The 24,963-nt window shown below is 20.8% G+C and overlaps 6 protein-coding genes across 6 annotated transcripts; 4 read left to right on the forward strand and 2 right to left on the reverse strand.

Annotated features, from left to right (window-relative positions):
* Window positions 1-1,657: 1,657 nt before the first annotated feature.
* Window positions 1,658-2,687, forward strand: MKS88_005245 (uncharacterized protein; the record flags this gene model as incomplete). Its single annotated transcript, XM_067218489.1, has 2 exons — window positions 1,658-1,768; window positions 1,980-2,687. The coding sequence occupies 2 exons, from the start codon at window positions 1,658-1,660 to the stop codon at window positions 2,685-2,687; spliced, it is 819 nt and encodes a 272-aa protein (XP_067070460.1).
* Window positions 2,688-6,782: 4,095 nt separating this feature from the next.
* MKS88_005246 (uncharacterized protein) lies at window positions 6,783-8,288 on the forward strand (the record flags this gene model as incomplete). Its single annotated transcript, XM_067218490.1, has 3 exons — window positions 6,783-6,969; window positions 8,073-8,165; window positions 8,197-8,288. The coding sequence occupies 3 exons, from the start codon at window positions 6,783-6,785 to the stop codon at window positions 8,286-8,288; spliced, it is 372 nt and encodes a 123-aa protein (XP_067070461.1).
* A 787-nt stretch (window positions 8,289-9,075) lies between these two features.
* On the forward strand, window positions 9,076-12,059 carry MKS88_005247 (uncharacterized protein; the record flags this gene model as incomplete). The annotated part of the gene is made up of 8 exons (XM_067218492.1): window positions 9,076-9,125; window positions 9,425-9,546; window positions 9,676-9,767; window positions 10,003-10,102; window positions 10,249-10,302; window positions 10,595-10,734; window positions 11,864-11,894; window positions 11,977-12,059. 8 exons carry the CDS (start codon window positions 9,076-9,078, stop codon window positions 12,057-12,059), a joined length of 672 nt encoding a protein of 223 aa, XP_067070462.1.
* A 3,072-nt stretch (window positions 12,060-15,131) lies between these two features.
* Window positions 15,132-16,142, reverse strand: MKS88_005248 (uncharacterized protein; the record flags this gene model as incomplete). Its single annotated transcript, XM_067218493.1, has 2 exons — window positions 15,132-15,719; window positions 15,936-16,142. The coding sequence occupies 2 exons, from the start codon at window positions 16,140-16,142 to the stop codon at window positions 15,132-15,134; spliced, it is 795 nt and encodes a 264-aa protein (XP_067070463.1).
* A 2,772-nt stretch (window positions 16,143-18,914) lies between these two features.
* Window positions 18,915-19,882, reverse strand: MKS88_005249 (uncharacterized protein; the record flags this gene model as incomplete). Its single annotated transcript, XM_067218494.1, has 3 exons — window positions 18,915-19,303; window positions 19,345-19,525; window positions 19,793-19,882. 3 exons carry the CDS (start codon window positions 19,880-19,882, stop codon window positions 18,915-18,917), a joined length of 660 nt encoding a protein of 219 aa, XP_067070464.1.
* Window positions 19,883-23,144: 3,262 nt separating this feature from the next.
* On the forward strand, window positions 23,145-23,687 carry MKS88_005250 (uncharacterized protein; the record flags this gene model as incomplete). Its single annotated transcript, XM_067218495.1, has 2 exons — window positions 23,145-23,223; window positions 23,458-23,687. The coding sequence occupies 2 exons, from the start codon at window positions 23,145-23,147 to the stop codon at window positions 23,685-23,687; spliced, it is 309 nt and encodes a 102-aa protein (XP_067070465.1).
* Between the last annotated feature and the right edge of the window lie 1,276 nt (window positions 23,688-24,963).

Below are 24,963 nucleotides of genomic sequence, written 5' to 3' on the forward strand. Positions count from 1 at the left end.
TAAAGGTGCAATATTTTGTCATTTAAATAATGTTTTTGCAAATATAAATTCTATGTTCTTCATAAAATATGAAAAATGAAAATTTACGAAAAAAATATTTTTATTTAAGAATGTTATTTTTCATGCTTACATATAAATAGCAAAATATAACTAAAGATAATTACAATTTGTTCCAATTACATCAATGTCTGCTTAATTACTTAAATACTCAGCTTATATTGCGCGAGAAAAATAAATCTTGTTTTCTTTTTATTAATAATATAGTGTTCATTTAAAAATAAAAATTAAATTAATATAATTACACATAAAAAAATCCAGTATTAAAAAATATCTATTTAGAAATTTACAGTTATAAGAAAAACATATAATTTAATTATCATTTATTTAATAAATATGACTAAAATACTTTAAAATTTTATAAGCCAAAATGAAATAATCTAAAAAATTCTTAAAATTATAAGAGAAATACATGCACTAGCTTTTTTTTTTTATTTTGTTTTTCCATGAGCACATAATAATAAATTATAAACATGGTCCTTCAGTTTTTCTTTTAACTTTTTATATTATACTTAGAGCAATATTAATATATATATTTATATACATATATATATATAGTAACTGTTTTTCTAAATACAAACAAAAAAAAAAAAAAAAATTTAAACGTTTAATTTTTATATTAGCTTTTTATTTTTTCTACTTTTCTTCTATTTTTTTAAATATTTAACATATTAAGATGTCACTCCATATTATTTAAAAGAAAAACAAAAAAAAATCTATCTATATATATATATATATATATATAAAGACATTTGTTCGTTATTAATGAATATGATACAATAAAATAAAATTTTTTGTTTTATTGCCTCCCCATGCTTTTAAAATGCATTAAAAGTATCACAAATATAAAAAATTTTATAATAATAAAAAAAAAAGAAAAAAGATGAGTCCATCATAATAGCTATTATTAATCATAGTATTAAAAAAATATTGAACACACACACCATATATTAATGTGATTATAGATTCTTATTCTTTTTAAGCCATTCATATTTTTTATAATTTAGAACAAACAATAATAAAATAACAAAGTTGCTTATTTTTAACTAAGTTGTTTCAAAATATTATTTATTTTAATCTTTCTAAAAGAACAACTGTTATTCTATAACCCTTTCGTTTCATAGCTTTTTTCTTTATTTTAATTTATATATATTTTATTTAGCTTTTGTAATGCCTTTTATTTTATTTTGATAATGCTTTTTAAAAAAAAAAAAAAAAAAAATTAATTTAAAAAAATATAAATTATGAAAAAGTTTTTTATAATTAAAATTTTCGTTTACTTAAAAATTAAACTATATATTATTATTATAAATTAAATATTTTTTTTTTTACCTAATGATTTTTACGATGATTCCATATACTCTCAATAATATATTTACATATAATATTAAATTTGTTTTTTTTTTTTTTTTTACATTTTTAATTAATATTTTAATAAATTTTATTGTATTTAATAGTTTTTGAAATATATATAAAATTTAACAGAAATTGTTATTATTATATATACATATATATAAGAGAATATTTTAAAAAGATTTCAAACTTTTATACAAATGATCTTTTTTATTTAATTAAAAATTTTACATGTTTATAAATCATAATGGCAGTTTTAAGCAAATACAATAAGAAAGAAAAGAAAAATGCTTTTCTCTTTTGTACGAAGTTATCTGTGTGTTACTTTTTATTTTGGGTCCAAAATTGCGCAAACTCGGTAAGATATATAACAAAACACCAACCCCCTAGAACATCTTTTAATTTTTCTAATTCAATTAAAATTATTTTTCATACTATGTTATTATGTAATATATTTTTTTTTTAACCATATATATATTATATATATATATATATATATATGTTCATGAATATATAAAGAAATTCTTACCATACTTAAAATTTTATATAACATTTTGCCCAATTTTTAGTCTGAATATGATGGTAACTCCAATAATGTAATGATTTACAATCATGGAAAAATATCAAACATACGAGTAATGAGATCCTTAGGGGAAACAAAAAAAAATTCAAAGTCAAAGGAGGAGGATATTGTGAAAAAACTAAAACGTGATAGACTTGAAAGTAGTTTTTTACCTAAAGCATTTCATGATATATATGATGTCGACAAGACATCAGCATCTGGTGCTCCTAGATTTCCTGAATGGTACAAGAATAACTTTAAATTTGACGAAGAAACAATAGAAAAATTGTTTAACAGTCATCGTAAAGGAGCGATGGAAGGAGATCCAGAATGTCTTGCAAAATATCCAAAGGGTTATTGGGATCCATATTTTGCATTATATGGAAAGGGTAGTAAGTCTACAAATAAACAAGAACAAGCAGAACAGCAACAAGAACAACAACAGGAATTATATAAGTATATGCTGAAGAATAATTTTAAAGATGTTCCAGATATAGAAAATGTAGATGCTGACATAAAGAAAGGACAACCACATGTAGTAAGAAGTTATGGACAAATAGATAACTCCACTGACACTTCCATTACTTCCGCTGCCGCAACCGCCCCTTCAGCCTCTGCTTCCGCCGTAGATTCCGCAGCAGAAACAGCTGATGCTACTAAAACACAAGAACAGAAGAAAAAGAAAAAGAAAAAATTTTTTTTTTTTAAAAATTAACAAATAAAAATTAGGAAATATCTAATTTATATTTTAATTAAAAGTGAAAAATTTTCAATATAAAAAACACTAATCAATATTAGCATACACTGAGAAAAGAAGAGAAGGAGAAGAGTTGGTGGGGTTTATATAATTTACTTGGAATTCATGTTACACAGGAAGTATATTTTTATAAAGCCATTGAAAATAAGAGTTATAATAAAAAATGATGAAACTTATGGAAAAATTAAATGTGAATTGAGATCTAACAATACAGTATAAATAAATATCTCACTCCAAATGAAAAGTTTTTATGAGAAACTTTTTCCATATTTTATTGTATCGTAATAATAATGATAAATCATTAAATCTTGACATATTTTGAATCGACTGCTTTTCACTGTTATATTTTTATAATGAAGAAGTTGAAGTTTTTATTTTTCAAAATTTCTTATAATATTATTTTTTTATCCAAATAAAAAAAATATAGGCCTTTTTTTTTGTTTTATATTGAACTTACGAAGAATATATTATGATTTGTAAAGAATAAGTTTTAAGCATATGTTGTGTTAACAATTATTATTTTCGTAAAAAAAGAAAAAAATATTGTATATATGTTATTATTCTTAGAAGAGTTTTCTAGATATTCATAAGCCCCCCTAAAAATATTATTACAAATTAAATTGATTATCATATATAATTTTTTAAAGGTATTATACTATTATTGAATATATTTAAGAATTCTTGGAGTTAGGAATAAGAATTTGATGATAGAACATTTTTCTTTATATGATATCTATAATTTTTCATTGCGTTTTAATCATTTTTTTTCTTTTCTTTTTTTTTATTCTAAGCTTTAATTTTTATAATATGCTTATACTATTCCATATTGCTTAAATTTTAGTAATTTATATAATATATATATATAGTTTTATATATATCCGTTTCACTTATTTCATCCATTTCAGTGGATTTTTGCATTTTAAAAATTGTGTACGAATTTTATTATTTTGAATGAATTCAATTTTAATCTTTGTTTTACTTTGTATTGTGAACTTTCAATTATATAGAAAACGTTTTATTAAATTATATATGATACAATTAAAGTGAATTAACAGATTCTTCTAAGTTATAAAATTTTGCATATATATTATTGTTTTTTTGTGGTTAAAGAATAATAGGAACTTTTTAAATGATAATTCTACTAATTTATTTATATTTGAATATATATTACCATTACTTGTACAACAATAAGAACAAAGTATTATTTTCCATATATACATTTAATAACCCTTTAATTACTAATTTTTTCCCCTAAAAAGGTAAATTTTACTTGATATCCTGAGGATTAGATCTTTTTTAATTTAGAAGAATTTTTAAACAAAATAATCTTTTTATTTAATATTTATTGAAATAATAATAATTTAACTTTTAATAATTAGTTTGTTATTGCTTTTTTTACTATATATATATTTGGTTAAGTAAAAATTTACCAATAACTTCACACATGTTCTTTGAGGCCAAAAAAAAAGAAATAAATTATTTTTCGACTGTGATTTACTGAAAGCTTTCTAGATAATGATGTCATCCTTTTCTATCATCTTTATATTTCGGGCTTTTCACTTAAATCAGAAAAATGAATGTTCATGTTATTTATTAATTTACAATTTATCGAACATTCATATATACATTTTTGTTTCCTCTTTCTATTTCTATTACCAAATTATTTTCATAATGTCTTATTTTCTTATATTTGTTTCTTGATATATAAGAAAAATACTTGGGAAGTACGTTATATCAAATGTAACCTCAGTGTATATACTTTAAAAGGCATATTTACTGTTCCTTAAAAATGACAAAATTTTAAGACAGCGCACATTGTTGATGAGCTTATTTTATATTTTAAAAAGTATTCGAAGAACCATATCATTATTTAAATTGGAATTTTAGTCTAAAAATTGTTGCAAGGCTTAAACGATTTTTTTCGTACGCATATTTAAATTTAATAACTTTATTTTTATTAAGCTCTTATGTGCACTAAATTACTATAATTTAAAAGGGTATTAAATAAATATCAATTTCAGTAATTACGAATAAAAATTATAAAATAAGAATGTTCCATGAATAAATTTAAGTATACAACTGTTTCTTCAATTGAAATGCATTAAATACACAATATAAAACAATTTAAAGGATATAAAAACAATAAATATATTAGTACTATTCATTAGTTACATCAACATTATGGGGAAAAAATTGCTATGAGTACTTCTTAACCTTTTATTTGTTTACATTGGTAACGTAATTTATATATTTATCCACAAGTAAATACATGTATAGATATTTATAGTTTTTCTGCATAATTTTATATTTTCGTAAGTTCAAAATTTTTTCATATTTCTTAATTTATTTTATTTTTTATGTTTCATATTAATATAAACCCAAGTTATGAAGAATATATTTTGGATGACATAAAATAATTTACAAAATTAAACTTTTTAACAGAGGCATTCAAATACTAAAGTCAGCAAAAATTTCAAGTTCCAAATTTTCATTTAAGAAAAAGAATAATAACGAAATATATAAAATAGATAAAATAAATAATAAAAATACAAAAGTATCGTATTCATGCATAAATGCAATATTTGGGTACATGGAATATCCTACTATTAGTAAAAACTTATTACGCGATATTTATATGAAAAAAATAAATCCATATATTTTTAATTCATTTAGTTAATAATAAGGAAAATATGCATAATAAATATGATAATATATCAAAATATAAAATTCAAAATGAAGAAACCATGACTAAATATAAATTTTTTTTGTTTTGTATTTTTATTATAATGTTAAATATGATAAACCTAATTCAATCTTTTCCATCTAATTAGATTATAATTATCTTCAATTTTTATTCACAATTTAGAAGTTCGTTCTAAAGGATACTATTACTTTCATATAAAGATATGCATACACCTCCATATTTTGAGGAACTTTCGGATGAATTACAAACATTTATGAATAATTGCTTGAATAACAAAAATGTGTTAAATAAATAACATATGAAATGAAATTTTATAAAAATTTAACTGGAGATAACAAAGTATACAATGAAAAATTATATAAATGAACTGAACACAAAAAAAAATTGTACTAACGAATGTATATTAAAAAATGAAAAAATTAATAAAATATATATACTTCATATTAATAGTAAAATCATTTATACTAAAAGTGAAGAAAAATTATATTTAACAGAATGAAATTTTGTACCCAAGGTATATATACTGAAAATAAAATTTAAATACGTGTATATATTTAATAATAATATATAAGTTAAAATAGATGAAATTAAAGGCTCATTTACTTTCAACAACTGTTTTAGAAAAAAAATATATTTCGATAAAATTTTATTAAATTCTAATGAAATTTATATAGACGCAATTGAATATATATATTCATTGAAACTATTTCATGCACGTATAAAAAAAGTAGAATAGATATAGTATTTCCCATTAATAGTAGTATAATTATGCAGCTAAAAAATTAAGAGATATGTAAAAAAAAAAGGAGTAAAACGGTTATATAAATAAAAATAGTATTGTACATAATTGGAATGAATAAATTAGTGTATCATTCTATATTTAAATTTATTAATTGAATGAATCAGTTAAATCAACGTATGAGTATAAAATAAACACCTAGAATGACACCTTTAGTATTCTTAAAGAAATTTTGAAACAAAAAGTATGTTCAGAATCTAATTTCACATTTGATGAAGCAGAGTATTATAAAAATTTTAAGCATTTAGAAAAAATAATACATTACACAAAATATCCTCTAAAAATAACGAAAAATTTGACAATTTTTTAATAAATAATAGTTTAAACGTTAATACTAATAAAATATAAATTCTACGGAAGTTTTTCTTACACAAGAAGGATAGAAGAATGAGATATAATAGCAAATTTTAGTTAATAACTCAAACATAAGGCAAAAAAATATAATAAAAATCGAAATTTTATTATGTAGAACTAAATAAAATTGCAAACAGTACTGATAACATAACAAAAGCTGAACTATTAATAGATATAATAACTCTAATTAATGAAGATGAAAAAAAAAAGTATGCATTATGAATGTAATATATTTGACGATCGTTACGTAGAATTTCTTAAATTAAAAGATATAATGAAAAAAATGATTTTAGAATTTAAAGATAACTTCGCCACTATACATATGTCAAATATGTTTTCTGTTGTAGATAGATACAAAGTCGAAAAAAAAATCACTTGTAGAAGTTATTAAAAGAGTACATCAGAAAATGATTTATTCCTTCAATAAATATGCATAAGATTAAGGTGATCTCTTCAAAAAAAATGGAGGAATACAAAAAAGATTAATTGTTTATGTATATTTATAAATAGAGTATATCACTGAAGGGAAACCTCTACTTCATTACTACATGTTATCAGGTACTTATACACCAAAGGATAAAAGAAAATAATCTGTATATTTTTTTACAGACATAAGGATACACATACTAAAAGAAAGAACTAAATAAATGATAGAAATTTAAATATAAAAAATGAGAAAAGAACAAATTTAAATAACTACGTAACATCCTACCATATTTTAGAAAGGCAGTTTTAATAAAGTTGAAAATAGTGATGATGTTAAGAATAAATAAGGCTTTTATAAAAAAAATGTGCATTAAATGATATAAATAACATATTTCCTACATATAAGGAAATCTATAAAAGTAAAACCAAAAAAAATTGATAATACAATAAAAGCAGTTGAATCAACATATAAAAATATAATATTGCATAAAAGTTTAAATGTTGTTATAAATAAATTTGAAAATAATCAAACATGAAATTATAATTTTCAATGAAAAAAATTGATTAATTAAAGGACAAAATAAAAGGTGAATTTGCTTCCACTCAAGAAGATTCTTATAAACTAATTTCATACATTTACATTGAAATTATAAAATATATGTATAATCCTAATAAAGTGGAAATTTTGGAAATAGAGAAAAAAAAAAAAAAAAGATATTTTAAGATCGCTACATTGAATGAAAGAAGAATTAAATTCTAATCAAATGAATTCAAATGATGTTATAGTTATAAAAGTACAAAAGTGAAAAAAAAAAATGAATATATTAAAACAAAATATTAAAGATACTATAAATTAAATCGAACACAAATAGTTTCCGTTGAATGAAAATGAAGTTGAGTCTACTGAATAACATAATAAAGGCTTGGATGAAAGTTCGCTTTGTAGTAATTTACTTGAAACGAAAGAAGTAATAAAGACCTTCTATTAAGATATAACAAATATACTTCATGATTTAGAAGTAATCTGGATAAATTTCAATAATTAGGTAAAAAAATGTAGAAAAAGTTGAACTAAAAGATGCGATAAAAACAACTGAGGAAATTTTTAAAGAATTAAGTAACGAAAAGAGAAAAATCATAAAAATTATGTCAGGTATTAATTCACTAGAAAAAAAAAATTAGAGAAATAATAGAAAAATCAAAGAATTCAATAGATAAAATATTATCTATTCTGAACATCTACACGCTTGTTAAAGCTTCTCAGAAACGTGAGTAGAATTAAAAAAATATTCCTGAAAGTCATCTTTAAAATTAAAGGAAAAAGAAAATACCATTAGTTCATGTAAATGAAGTAATAGAAAGTTTAAAAGAAAAAAAAAAAAAACTTTATGTTTATAAGCAAAAAACGAAACTACACATTGTTCATGTGCACAAGGAGTTAAACGATATTATAAACACAAGAAAACTAATAATAACATTTAATTATAATGTGTCATCATCGAACTTTTAAGAAACGCAAATGAAGGTAATATGTAGAACTAATAATATATGAATTTGGAAAATCGGAAGAAGCAATTAATCAAGTAAAAATAAATTATAAGAAGGCAGAATAATTGCAAAAAAAGAAATAATATAGTTTTATATTAATGTAAGTAATAAAATAAATGACATGGAGAAAATAAAATATAAAATTTTGAATGAAAAACAATACGTTAGTAAATATTCAAATGATTCTGAAATACATATGAACGAATGTAAATTCTATTTTAATAATAAATATATAGGAAAAATAATAATTGAATATTTTAAGAATAACATTAAACATGCAAAAAGAATAATATAAGAATATAAATTAAAACTTAGTGAAATATGAAAAATGATAGAACCTATTTAAATAGAGCTTCTAGTTAAGCAAAAAAAAAAAAAAAAATACAAATAACTTTGAATTAATTATATAGTTCAAAAGGTAAAATAAATAAACTTTTAAATTAATCTCCAATTAAAGTAAAAGGATAATGTAAAAAAATAAAAATATAATAAAAAAAAAAAAAACACAAAAAACGATGGATCAAGATAACCTTGACATTTCTAATATTAAAAAATGGTTTTATGAGTAAGAAGAAAAAGAAAGTGGGTTGAAACAACCAGTAAAAATAGAGAAAATTAAAAATGATAAATTTAGTGAAAGTGTCTTTTTATACTTTTAATCTGGTTCAAAACAACATAAAACAATCAAATATTTTTCTAATAATAATACAACATCATAAAGAAAGCGATATGGCATCAATTATTAACAGCTAATAATTTGGTGAAATTAATTTCATCTATAGTTAATATGAAAGATTTCTCAAAACAACCAAAAATAATATGTAACAATTCTAACATATATTTAAATGTTGAGAGCTAACAAAGAAACGTAAAAAATGTAAAAATTTATTCAGAAAATGAAATGATGGAAGCAAACTGTACCTTTGATAATATTACTAATGAAGGAGAAGAATTGGAAAAAAGTATAAATAATAATATGAACCATAGTATTTAAAAAATATAAAAACAAATTTAATGGGGAAATTAATACCGTTAGCGTAATAATAAATAAAATATGTTTCATAATAAATATAAGTTCATTTTTAGTAAATTTAAACCAAGTGATTACTACGCAGAGGATAATATAAAATATTACGATATTAAAAGGAAGCAAAATTGTAATAAATATGTAAAGTCATATAAATTAATAAAAACATGTGATATACAGGTTTCATATACATTCACAACATACAGAGAAGGAAAAGATTTAAAGTAAAAAGAACTAGTAGAAAAAAATTATAAAGCCTAAGGAAAATAGAATATTATAAAATACCAACTGAGTAATATTAAGAAAAATGAAACTATAAAATTGTTATATGTGATAAAACAAAATTTGAATAAAGAAAATGAAAAGATTACAAAGGGACTTTCAATAGTGAGACAGCATTTAAGGTACTATTAAGGATAAATCTAATTCCATAAAAAATATATATGACTTAAATAGAGATTCCAATATTTTACTTAAAGTAGAAGACGTTGAAAGAATTAAAAAAAACATAGCATGTATCATTGAGAAATGAAAAAAAAAAAAAAAAAAAAAATATATATATATATATATATATATATATGATAATATGATTAAGATAATAAATTATTTTTTAAAATATAAAATAAAACACAATTCGGAAAAGTTCCGAATTTTTCCCCAGTATTAATGTTAAACAAAGAAACAGAAATTCTTAGCATGAAAAAGTATGTGCATTGTTTTCTTCATAAATATGGATATATTCAGGTGACATTTATATCTTAAAAAAAAAAGAATGAAAATGAAAGGCTTGTTATATAAGCTAAAAACAGTCAAGAAGGAAATGTACACAGGAATGAGCTTCAACAAAAAATTTATGTAAAGGAAAAATGAAACCTTTTTTTCAAATAAAATAAAAAATTAACGAAATGAATTAAAAGTAATTAAAAAAACAAAATATTGTATTATTATAAATATTATGATTATATTTTTTAGAAAGTGTTGATGAATATGAAAATTCTAAAAATAAGACTCAGATATTTTAGGAAAAGAACACTGCAATGGTGAAGCAGTTCAATCTCTAAAAGATTTAAAAAATAATATTAAGAAATTCAGAGAAATATTAAATAATATTCAAAATTCGATTAAACTCTTTAAGCGAAATCATTTGGTAATTTTAATATTATATATGCCAAAAGGTTAAACAAATTTCTGAAAAATATATACCATAGATAAGAAGATTACGAAAATTGGTTCAATTTTTGATGGATTATTAGAGGTAGAAAAAAAGTGTCACATAAATATATAGATATAGATATATATACTTTTATTTATTAGCGGATCATATAATACTAAAACGTCAAAAAGTATTAATGCAAATTCGAAAACTAGAAGAATACATTTGAAAAATATTCTATCTATCCGTATTCAAGATAGATACGCATCTATGAATAATTATAATTCCAAATTAATTATATTATATGAGAAACTCATATTAATAGTGATTTATAGATCAACATGAAAAATTATAATCAATACTCAATAAATATTAATGTACATGGAATAAAAAAAAAAAAAGGAAAAAGCATTAGAAACAATAACAAATATATAAAACAAAGTATATAAAGTATATGATTTAGATCAGCAAACAAATGTAAACATTGTAAAGAAAAGCATAAAGGTTATTATAACAATATATAAAATATTGGACAAAGAAAAAATAGTAGTTATAATTTATAGAAATATGTTAAATTTCAAATTAAAATAGATACATGAGGGCCATAATATTTTTAATAGTATAGTTAATTTCTACATAAACATTATGGGTGGATCTAACAGAAGAAGCATATTAAAAAGAGAAGTAACGCTAAAATATTAAAAATGTTATAATCGCCAAAAGGAATAAATTAAATGAAGTTGGAGATACAAATACTCTAGAATCTTAAAATGCTATTAATGATATGTATAATGTAGCATCGACTACGAAATAATAAACATTAACCAATTAGTTACTGATATAGCAACATATGATAATTGTTATAATAGAGAAAAAATAATGAGAGCAAATGTCCTATTTAAATCAGTAGGATAGACCTTTTCTTGACGAACTTAGAAATATTTTAAAAAATAGAATGACTATAATTTGATAGATGAACGAAGATATAAAATAAATAATGTAACTAATTCCCCTAAGTGCAATTAAAAAGAAATTAAATGAACGAAAAAAAGTTTATCAGAAAATATTAAATGGTACAAAACAAAAGGATGATACATTTCTTAACATTTTCCGAAGAACACAGGGTAATAATAAATCTACTGCAAATATAACTAGTTTAAAAAAAATATATTTAAAAAAATTAACTGAACAGGATATAATAGAACAAATAAAAAAAAAAAAAATGGAAAAAATTAGCGCTAATTATAAACGAAAAAGAACTACAAGAAGAAATTCATAAATTATTAACGGGGTTATCTACGAATGTAGAAAGAATATAAGAGGAAACATAAAATATTATGTAATAGATATCTTGCAGAGATGGATTAAGAGGTAACTGATATTATTATTGAGAATTCAGCGTTAACGTATTCGAAGATAAAATAATTTACTACAAGGAATAAGGGTAAAAGGTAAAGTAATAGAAGTATTTTATAATTTTTTAAAAGTTAATAGTAGTTCCATAAATTATAGATTGGAAAAAGCTAGTATAAATGATGTAACGAAATTGCAAAATTAAGTGATATACTTAAAAAAGCCGATAATTTAATAGATAATAAAAATAAATAATTGAACTACAAGTTCAGAAATCAAACAAAGCAAACAAAATATTAGATGGTAACAGAAAATAATGATAATGAATTTATTCTTAAAATTGTGGACGAACCACAGAAAAATGAGTGAAGATACTAATCTTGGACAAAGCTGCGTATGCGATGATGCCAGTATTCCTACTACCAAAATAACTAACAGTGCTCTTACCTAATCAGAGGACGTGGTAAACAAATTAGAAGACAACAATTACCTTACATAAAACCATGTTCATACAAGTTCAAAAATATGAAAATATTGATAATAGTTTAAAAGAAGCAAAACAAATTAAGTATATTGAAAAATATATTATTAGAATTATGTATGTTCACATTAATAGTAATTTAAACATTTCTAATCAACATTAAATACAGAAACTGATTTATTAACTTGAAAAAGAAAAATAGGAAATTCCAAATGTTTATAAATAACGTACATCAATTATACATAATGAGAATAATAAGTCACACAGTAATGATGGTTATTAGAATGTTAAATGTACAAGAAGAGTATTTATTTATTGTGCACTTGTTCTAGTTTAGGTTTAATTGTCAAAAATAAAAACAGTGAGGAAGAAGTATATTATGCATGTGAAAATCAAGAACAATGGGTCAATGAAGAAATCACGTATTTCACTAATAAAGAACAGGCTGTTGATTTGTCTTTTATAACGAGGATGCTGAATAAATATTAAGTAAATAGATATATATATATATATATATATATATATATATATATATGTATGTATTTATGTGCATATTACATTTTCAGTCTCAAAAAATTTTAAACTTTTATGTTTAAAAAATTGTCAAGATCTGTTTAATATTATGGGCATTTACCAAGAAAAGGTACATTAATTTTATAAAATTATTCTTAGAATGTAGTAGGTATGAAAAACTCATATACTTATTTTATTATATACGAAATTTCAAAGAAATGGCACAGTTAAAAAAAATAAATGAATTTATGTATAAAATAATTTTTCTGAGAACAGTGAACTTTAAATGCATATTTGTTGGATATGTAAATATATAAATGTCCTCTTTTCACCTATTCTAAGTTTATAAATTTTATTAAAAGTTAAAGTATATTACTTTATTCAATAAATTTTGTAGATAAATTCCTTTGCAAAGGAGCTAGTAACAAATACAGAACTTGTAAGAAGATTTTAATGCATCTACCTATTTTTGCTATATACTTTTTTGTTAATTTTTTTATGATTTTTATTGTCTTATACATTTTGCATATTTACAAATTTAATTGACATTAGGTTAACGTTAAAGTAAATGATAAAGGGGAAAATAATAAAAGGCGTTCATGAATTCTCAAAATGGGGATGAATAGTTTTAACTTTTTATAATGTGCTCATTTATTATTATTTATTATTCCAATATATTATATATGAATATATTTATTTATTTATATACCTATATATATGTAAATTCATGTTTATCTTATGAAAAAAGACCAAACGAAAGTTTTATTACAAAGTGAATATAGCTATATATTTTTAGAAATAATAAACTATAAGCAATTAATATATTTTCATAATAATATGTAAACAAATATATAGCATCTTATTACATATAAACCTAATGTATCCCTTAAATATATATATGATTTAACGAATAAAATAATTTAGAAGAAAATGTAAAAATACCTTGTTAACTGTAGAATAAAAGCTAATGTCTGTCTAATATATAACTTTTGTAGAATAATTCCCTTTTTTTGTACCTAACTTTACTAACATCTAGAGGCCGTTAAATTACATACTATTAACAATTTTATATATGTATAATTATAATTCTGCACCTTTAATATGTCCTCTGAAAAAAAGTACTCATACACTCAATGCAAATTTTGTGATAGAATGGAAATAACATATTCTATGAAAAATTGTAAAAAGAGAAAACAAGTATGTAATAATCCCGTATTATTATTTTTTTTCTCTCCTTTTCTTCTAGATTATCATACATATATTCCTTTTTTAAATATACAATTATATCCTTTTTATTTTAATAATTTTCGATGTAATTAACATACATATTATGCATCTATGTTTATATTTTAAAGCATTCTTTAAAAAATAATTTTTATAACGACTCCTGTTTCTTTATGAATAATACAGCATAATACAGAATATATTTAAAAAAGTTTCAAATTGCAATTAAAAAAATATGAAAACGAGTGAAATAGGTCAAAACACTTGTATTAATGTTCTAATAAAATTTACACACATGTTTATATGCTTCCTATAAATAACTGAAAATATTAGTTAAAATTTATAAAAAAATTTGACACTATGATAAAAAAAAAAAAAGGTGCTTAAATTATTGAAAATTAAAATAGTAAAATAAATTATCTTATAAAAAGTAATTATGTGTTTCATTTGTTACCTTCAGAAAACAATTAGAACTCTTAGAAATATGTAATGCATTTATAATCTACTTATATCTATCTATCTTTATATATATATAAATATATATGCTCTGATATAATATTGTCTTATGTAAACATAAGTCACTAAAAGGGTCAAAACATTAAAGAATTTTACAGAAACAACATTTAATTTATTTTCTCTCTTAAAAATAAATAGCCCATAAATTTTAAGTATATTCAAAAGTTAGAACCAAAATCTTGTAAATTTATTTGATTAAAACTTCTAAAATTTTAATAATATCATATACTTATTTTTTTGTGTGTGCCATAAGGTCTCCAATTTTATTTTATTTGTATTTTATAGAAATATTTACATCATGTGGTTATTGTTGGAATTTTGGTGTGTTATCAGTATCATTCTTTTCATTTTTATTTTCTTCTATTTTTTTTAGTTTGAAGAAAATATATGTTACTACTACAAAAAGAGCAGTTAACAATATATTTGAAACATGTTTTTTAAAATTCTCTGAAGTTAAAATGGTAAAAATCATTAACAAAATAGGTGGTGTAATAATACTGTAATTTTGTACATAACTATTTATTAACTGAGTCCTTACATCAGCATTTTGTGTTAAATTGGTTTCCGTATTTGCTCGTTCAGCTTCTTCTTTTATTCTGCTTTCCATAGATGAATCTAATTTTACTAAATACTGTTTTACATTTTCTGAAATACCATCCCAGTTAACAGCATTTTCTACTTTTTCCTTAACAGCATTCTTAAAATCATTAAATTTTCGTTCAATATCCTTAATGTTTAGATCAAAATTTTGTGAACTGCGTGAACTTTGGGATCCTTCTTCATTTTCATCTTGTGTTCTTTTTGCTTCTCTCTTTCGTTCAGATTTTTCCCTTTCATTATTTTCTGCCAGTGATCTATTGGTTACAAAACTTACTGCACTTCCATTACTATGCTTCTCATTACATGAATTGCCAAATTTATTCAAAAAATAAAAAAAGGGGAAATAAAAATATACAGGTTTAATAGGGATTTAAAGATATATATTCAATTTTCGTAAAAGGGAAAATTGTAATTTTGAAAATAAAAAAAATAGAAGAATTCAAAAAAAATTAATAATAAACAAATAAAAACTTATTTTAAAAGATTACAGAAAGTTTTTTATCCTTACATCATTGTAAGCACATTGTAGTGTCCAAACAAAAAAGGTAAATAAGAAAATTTGGGTAAAAATGAGAAATAAATTCATTTTTTCTCTTTTTGTTTGATTATTTCTTAAAGTTTTCATATCTGCCATCTTATTAGGACTTCTAGCTACATAGTTGATGCATTCATAAGCCGTTGCACTATTTGAGGTATTCTTATTTTGCTTAAACATTTTCCCCCTATTCTTTTAAAATTCAAAATTAAAATTTTTTAATTCAAAATTAATTATATATATAATTATTAAATACTTCTATTTTGCAAAAGAAAAAAATACTTTACAAATATTTTTACTTAAAATTTTTAATTTTAAAAACTAAATGAAAAGATTAAGAGTTATTCAGTTTTTTTTATTAATATGTATTATTTTATATATATGTTTTAATAACATTAGAATTACTATCTAATTATAAATTGTAATTTTTAAAAAATAAACTTTTTCAAAATAATAAAATTACGAAGCTAAATACTTCAAAAAATAAATTTAACTCTTGTGAAAATGGAATAAAACTGAATTTCTTGCGAAAAAAAAGAAAAATTTTATCTTTTTGCTTAAACAAACAAAAAATCCTATTAACTTTTAAAAATAAATTTTTTAATACTATATATGATGAAACGAATATTGTGAAATATTGTTAAAAATTACCATATTATTACAATATAATATATTTTATTACATTGTGTACATAAATAGCATATGTAATTGTATATAAATATGGATTTTAAAATATTCTATTTTTCTTAAACTAGGAATTGTATACTATACTGATGTCGTATATTTTAAACTCCAGTGAATGGATTAATTCGTTTATTTATATATATATTTTTTTTTTTTTATTGCGCAAAATAACAATCTAGTAAAGCATAAAAATCTAATATAGCTAGATTATAAAAAAAATTTATATAGTATGTTATATTATATATATATATATCTTTATATATAATTTTTGTTTAACAAAAAAGACTGCGGTTTAAAAAAAGAAAATACATACCCTAGACATTTCTATATTTTAAAATAATACAAATATTGCAGCTTCTATAAGAACATGTAATAATTTTGTTTTATTATTATTTTTATTAGTAAAGATGGATAACATTTTAAAATTTGAAATGATCAAAAAAAAAAAAAATAAGTGGCACAAAACGAAGCTTGAATGTATATTTTTTTAAATAATTAAAACAATATGAATAATAAATAGTAAAATTATTATTAATATATATATTTTTTTATTTTTTTTTTATATTATATTAAAAAAATATTTTTATTTTTTAATTATAAATAAAAAAATAAATTACACAATAATTATATGTTTCAAAATCATTTTATATTCCTATATGATATTCAAGAAGAATAAAATAAATTTATCAACCTAATCATATAATAATTTATACAGATATAATAATAAAATATATAAACTTCTACATTAGGAAAAAATATATTATTATATGAAGTGATATTTTATTTGTTATAGAGAACCTGTTCGAAAATCCTAAGCTCTAAATAAATTTTATTAGTAAAATTTTGCAAGTCTATCAATTATGGATAATAAAAAAGAATCCATTACCCCGCTGTATAATCTCCTATCTGTTATTAGAACAAAAAAAATAGTAATAATATTACAGCAAAAAATGAATTAAAATAATCTGTAATAATAAAAATAAGTAATAATATTCTTCTTTGAATAAGTCTTTTTGTTGAAATATTTATTGTTAATCACCCAAAGTTTATGAATTCTATTTATATTAGATATTTTTAATGTGTTGCAAAAAAAAAAAAATTCTAATTTTGTATACTTTGTACAGTATAGTTAATTTAGTAGAAAACACACAGCTACAGAGAATAATTAAAAAATTTTAATTAAAACAATTAATTAAGAATTTTTAATACTATGTTATAATTTGTATATCCAATAAAATATGAAACGATAATTCACTTATTTGCAATATCAGCAATGACTTCTAAAAAAAAGGTTTTCTTACTTAAAGAAGTAAATTTTTTTTCTTTAATTTGTTAATCATTTCAAAGGAGAAAAATAAAAATGACCTAAAAAAAAAATTGTCATATTATTGTAGAAAAAGCTAAATGCATACTTTTATTGAAGTTCAAAGTTCTGACTTATTCATAAATGTAGTAATATAACTAGTATAACAAAAATACTCATAACTTTTTTTTTTTTTTTTTTTATTTATTATCATTTATTATAGCACATTTTTCATAACTTCTAGGTAAAATTTATAAGAAGTTAATTAGTTAAACAATACAATAAATATACGTTAGCATACGAAAAATGTTATGATTCACTAAAAAAAATAGCATAATATAATGCAGATATTGGTATAAATTATAACGATTAAAACAGAATAATAATTAAAAGCACCAAATTTCATTTAATATAGCAATATACCATCATAATGGATGCAAATGTTTGGAAAATAAAAACACAAATTAATTGTTTAAAATGCAATTATCTCTGTATTATGGTTTAATGAATTATATTTAACAACTATATATATTTTATTCATAAGATATGTACACAAGTACTATAAAATAAAACATTATGTTAAACATATAAAAACAAATTAAAATAATAATTATAAATAATTTCTTTTTTTTTTTTAAATATAAGAAAATAACATTCATATAATTACGTCTTCAAAAAAAAAAATAATACTATTGTTACAAACACACGATATATAAAATTTACCTCAATAAAAGTGTAGAAATTTTAAAATATCATGTAAAAGAAAAATATTATATATTTTTACTCTTAAACTGTTAAATTTTTTTCGGTATATATAACAATATTGTTATATTTTAAGCTTAGATGAACATATTTCATTTTTATATTATTTAAAAATGTTCTAAAATATACAAAATTTTGCTTCATTTATTTCAAATACGGAAAAAAAGCTAATTATTACAAAACATATTTATAATTTATTTTCATTATATAAAGCGTCTTCTATTTGGTTTACAAAATATTAACAAAGATAGTACAAATGCAACAAAAAATAGAGGTATAATATAATTCTCTGCTTTAAAACATATACATGCAAAGAAAGCGATCATAGCTATAAAAGCAATTCCTCGATGAAAATATTCTATTATTGTTATAATCTTTCTCTTTTTCCTTTTTTCTATATTTTCTTTAGAAAAAGGGTCTTTATCTGTTGTGTAATTTGCTTCATCGCCCATGTAAAATTTTAATAAACTACATTTATTTTTTAATATATCATCATTAATTTCTACATTAATAGTTTTTCCTGTTAATGAATCTAAATTTCGTCTATATAAATCTGTATCATCATTTTTATCATTATAATTAGAACTCTTTTCTACATTGTCCATATGGTCTTTAGATACTTCACCATTTGACCTGAATTCCTTAATTTCGTTTTCTGATTTAAATTCATGTTTTTTTTTTCATTTGGTTCTGAATTTGTTTCTTCTGGTTCTTGAATCTCAACATAATCAACTGTAACTAGTAATCTGTAAGGTCTTAAAATTAATGTGGCATTTATTCCTTTTGCTTCATCATATACGCCATAATGTGAACGCTAAAAATTGAGTTAAATGTTGTACATAATGCATCAGTGTATATATATATATATATATCCTTTTTCAAACTTTATGAAATTTTAATAATATATATAAATAACAAAGCAAAATGCAGAACAACAAGATTAACATATAAATATAATTTTATTTCCTACATTACTGTTAGAATAAAGTAATATCCAAAGGTAATGTGTAAATAAAAAATATTTAATAAAAAATTTTGTTTTATCTATTTTTTTCCTCTTATAGCTTTTGTTTGAAATCACATAATTTCTAGCAATTAAACGTTTAGTCACATACTCGTTATAATAACTAAGTTTAGTATTATTTAATATACTATTGTTTTCTCTTGTCATTATAAAATGCTTTGAATTTTTAAAATAACACTTCAATTTTATACATTAAATTTTCATTGTTATTTATGTATTCTATTTAATATGATACACATACAGAAATAATTTATTTGATTTTTATTTTCTCTTTAAAAAATTCAAGTCCAAAAAAAAAATAAAAAATAAAATAAAAAAACAATTAAAATGCATAAAAGTAATACATAATAGATTAATGTCTACAGAACAACCAAACACAGATACTTAATAGTGAATAATAAATAATAAATACATAAATATGAATAAGGAACAAAGGATATACTTACTACTAAATAATTAATAAAAAATAAACTTGTAAATAATAAACAAAATATAAACTTACTAGAAAATAATGAACAAAAAATACTTCATAGTGAATAATATAGAATAAATAAGCTAAAGTGGGTAAAATACAATAAATATTTAATAGTGAGTTACAAACAATAAATAATTAAAGGTGAATAATAAACGATATATAATTAATAATGAGTAACAAAAAGTTAACATTGTAAATAATAAATAACAGCTGATAAAAAGAATATTATATAAAAAATTCAGAAAAATTAGTTCAAATCAAAAAATTCAGTAAAAGTACGTTAAATGTTCTAGGTTTATAACAGAAATTATAAAGTATTTACATTTTATTGAATATAATGAACAGATCGCAATCATTTTAATGATAATAACACAATAACTTAAATACTAAAAAATAATAGTTCATATTTCTTATTTATTTTGGCTCTTTTTTAAGTTATAATTTATATTGTATATATAATATATTAGTAATTTTTTATTTTAAAAGGATATAATATAAAAAAAGAAAACTCGGTAATGATTAAAATAGAATTTCATATATCTTTTAAAGCTAGTAGTACAACTTTACGTAGTCTCATAAATACTTTAATTTTTTTGGACTCAAATTTGTATTTTTCATATTATATAGTTGAGATAATACTTTATAAATTTAATAAATAATAATGATATAAAACTATTTTAGCATGATATAAGTTGGGCAATCTATGTAACATACAACTAAAAAGCATTATTACGCATTAATTTTTAAATGTAAATTATTCACTAATAATGTATCGCCATAGAGAAGTTCAGGAAATAAAATTTTTTCTCATGTAATAAATAAATATGATATATATGTACCATATTAATTTAATTTTTTTTTTTTGTAAAGAAGTATTATCTTAATAATTTATTGTATCTAATTAAAATATGTTTTCTATAATATTAGGACCAAAGTTATACTGTAACAGTCATGAAATTAAAATATAAAAAATGAATTGTATTATGAAGAAATAATCTTACAATTTAAAAAAAGGCAATCAATATGATTGTAAAAAATATAAACTTACAACAAAAAAAACAAAAAAAAAAAAACAAAAACAAGATAAAGATAGAATAAACATAAAATAAAAACACATTAAATAAAAAAAAATTAATTTAATGGTTATATTGAAGTACTTGTATGACAGAAACCACTTCATATTTATTTTTTTTGGCAACACAATTTTAATGATAAAAATAACAGAGTTTGGAATTAAAATAATTTATAAAAATGATAATACCTAACTTTTAAAGTCAAAATGATAAAAAAAAAAAAAAAAAAAACAATATAACATTTAGTTTAACATGTCTACTATAAAGGATCATATATAAATATAATATTAATATGAACAATGCTTTCTCTGTTATTGATTGTTCACACCTATTTATGTTCTACAATCATAATACAACATTATGTGTACCATGAACTTGACGTGAACCTCATCCAAATACATTACTATCAAACAAAGAAAAGATAACTAATATTTTTTTAATACAGATATATTTTCTATCTGTATTTCTTATGTCCTTTTTTGCTGTAAGTTACTGACCTAATTTTTATATAAATAATAAAATATTCAAAATGGAACAAAAGATTAAAATTTTCATCAGTAAACTTATTTTATAAATTCAAAAACAAAACATAAGAAAAAAGATAATAAATGTAAATTTATAATAATTACTGCTGCAATGTACCTTTGAAAAAGAAAAGCCTTTGTATGAATAAAATAATTTTTTTTATTACTATATTTCTTTTCCTTTGGAAAAAAATGCATTTTTATTTGGAATTAACCTAACTAAAATGTATTTTTATATAGATCAATCTATTTAACCAAAATGTATTTTTATATAGATCATTCTAATTAATTAAAATGTATTTTCATATAGATTTATCTATTTAACCAAAATGTATTTTTATATAGATTTATCTATTTAACCAAAATGTATTTTTATATAGATTAATCTATTTAACCAAAATGTATTTTTATATAGATCATTCTAATTAATTAAAATATATTTTTATATAGATCAATCTAATTAATAATTGGTATGTACCTTATATCAATATTTACAATAAAAAATAGTAATGAAAATCTGTAATTATATATTGTCACTGTCAAAATGAGAATGGCATAATTTCAAGAAAATATATTTTAGATTTTAAATACTATTAATAAAAGCTTTTTCTTTTTTTTTTTTTTTTTTTTTTTATACATACATAACCGCTGTATAAAAAACCACAACCAAAGTGTACACTGAAAATGCGAGCTAGTCATTTGAGCTTTTTTTTAAATATATTTACTGGTATATTGTTATACATATATATATGTGATGAACATTTTTTATATTTCATATATATGTACACACATGTATAAAAGTAGATGTGTCTAAAAAATATTAAGAACAAAACTAATGGTTAAAAATAAAGAAATAGTACTAATTTTGTGTAAATATAGGGAATGTAACTTAAAAAGTAATATGAAGATTTCTATATATTTATCTGATAAAATAATTTTAATTCTGAAATTTACGCCTTCTGAAAAAGTGGTCTTTATTACATTTTAAATAGATTTCTGTTTATTTTTTAGTTGCAACAATACCCCTAATATAGAATAAAACTAATGTTGCTACAATATATATCTGTCTCATGAAGTCATTTGTAGCATAAATTTTTACGAAAAAAATAAAATAATATACAAATTTTTATAACATTAAATGATTTTAATATTATAGAATTTTTTTTATTAATATTTTTCTTCTTACTGTAAGTCACGAAATAAGATGTAATGTTAGGAAGAATAACGAACATTTTAGTAAAAACTTTTTCTAAGAATTATTTTAGGCATTTTAAAAAAAAGCAGTAAACATAATATTTTATGAAAGCTCAAATGATACATCCAATTCGACAACAAGAATGGGCAAATTAAAAAAAATCACTGCAACTTCTGTTATAGCTTTAAAATCAGGGGATAAAAATGTAAAAATAAATATTGGTACGCCCCTTAATATGATTTTGTCATTTATATTAATATAGAAATACCATTATTCTTAAAATATTAAGCAATATTCATTTTTGAAAAATTTGTAAATACATAACCCGTTATTAGTATAACTATCCATTATATGCATTTACTTATGCATATACGTGTTCGCATATGTTCATACAAATGTATATATATATATATATATATATATAAACAAATTTTTTGAATATATTATAATTTCAGAATGTCCATTGTGCATTGTATCTATGAGGTACTCATTATATGAGCAAAATAACTTTCAAAAAAGGTTAAGAAACAGTCATAAAAGAATAATGGTAGAAGCAAATATGGACCCATGGAAGCAAGACTTTTTTATAAAACCAATAATTTACAATGAAAAAGAAGTAGAAAAATGCTCAACAGATGAATACAAAGCCATTTCCTTTGAGAAAATAAAAATCATCTGTATATAATAATCCAAATTATGGAAAAAGATCGTCGCTAATATAAAAGAAAAATATTCTAAAGAAACATTTAACATGAATGACGCATAGAGAAATTATATGTGGAATAGTAAATAGGTAACTTATTTAGAACAAGTACATTCTGCTATAAATGACAACTTTAATGATAAAAATCTCTCTGGAAAATATTATTGAAATGTTTTTCATCATCTGCATACTCTACATTGAAACACATTTTAATGCATTTTTTGAAGACCTTAATCACCAATGGTATAATGAGTACATGTCACGAAATCCTCTACAAGATTAAGATATACATAATTAGAGGAAAAATATAAAAAAAAAACACATTAGTGAAAATATTCGAAGTTAAATAAATTTGTGAAATTTGTTAAATTTGTTAAATCTGCTATATTGGTTTTATAAGTTAAGTTGCTTTAATTGCTTAAAATGTCTTGCTCGATTAAGATTCTTAAACTGATTACTCAGCATAGTTGATAACTATAAAAGAAGTTCATTTTGATTTTTATATTTATATACAACCAATACATACCTTGAAACACACAACTGATAGTCTAGTAATTTTTAAAATATATTAGGCCAACATAATTTATGGTGGTAGTTATTATAATAAAAAAAGGTTGTACTTTTATTATTTGGATTCTTCGTGTTTCATTAGCATATGTTATAATTCACTCACTTGTGTCGATGAAAACACAGAAATTGTAACTTTGCGTACAAAATATACATATTATGCATACATGTAATATTCTTAGTGTCAAAGGACTACAAATGCGAGTAATTCCTCCTATATTTTTACCATCGATTCTACGTAGGTTTACCATCCTCCATTTAGATCATTAATTATATTTTTGTGTTATGTTTAATCAATGTTAATAATATCTCCATATTTTATTTTATTCACAGAAACTTCATACACATTTAAAAAGTATAACAACTTATTTTACTAATAAAGGAAAGAACTATTTTACACTCCAACTTCACCCCTACTTCAAAAAAAAAAGAAAGGCGGGAAACTTATTAATAGTGTTTAAAATAACCCTCAAGAATAAGGGGAAGCTTATTAACAGTATATAATATAACGCTAAAGAAAAAAGGGAAACTTATTAATATAGTATAATATAATAATAAACAAAAAGCTGAAACTTATTAATAGTGTTTAAAATAACGCTCAAGAATAAGGGGAAGCTTATTAACACTATATAATATAACGCTAAAGAAAAAAGGGAAACTTATTAATATAGTATAATATAATAATAAACAA

The sequence above is a fragment of the Plasmodium brasilianum genome, chromosome 14, assembly GCF_023973825.1.
Source record: "Plasmodium brasilianum strain Bolivian I chromosome 14, whole genome shotgun sequence".
NCBI classification, from domain to species: domain Eukaryota; phylum Apicomplexa; class Aconoidasida; order Haemosporida; family Plasmodiidae; genus Plasmodium; species Plasmodium brasilianum.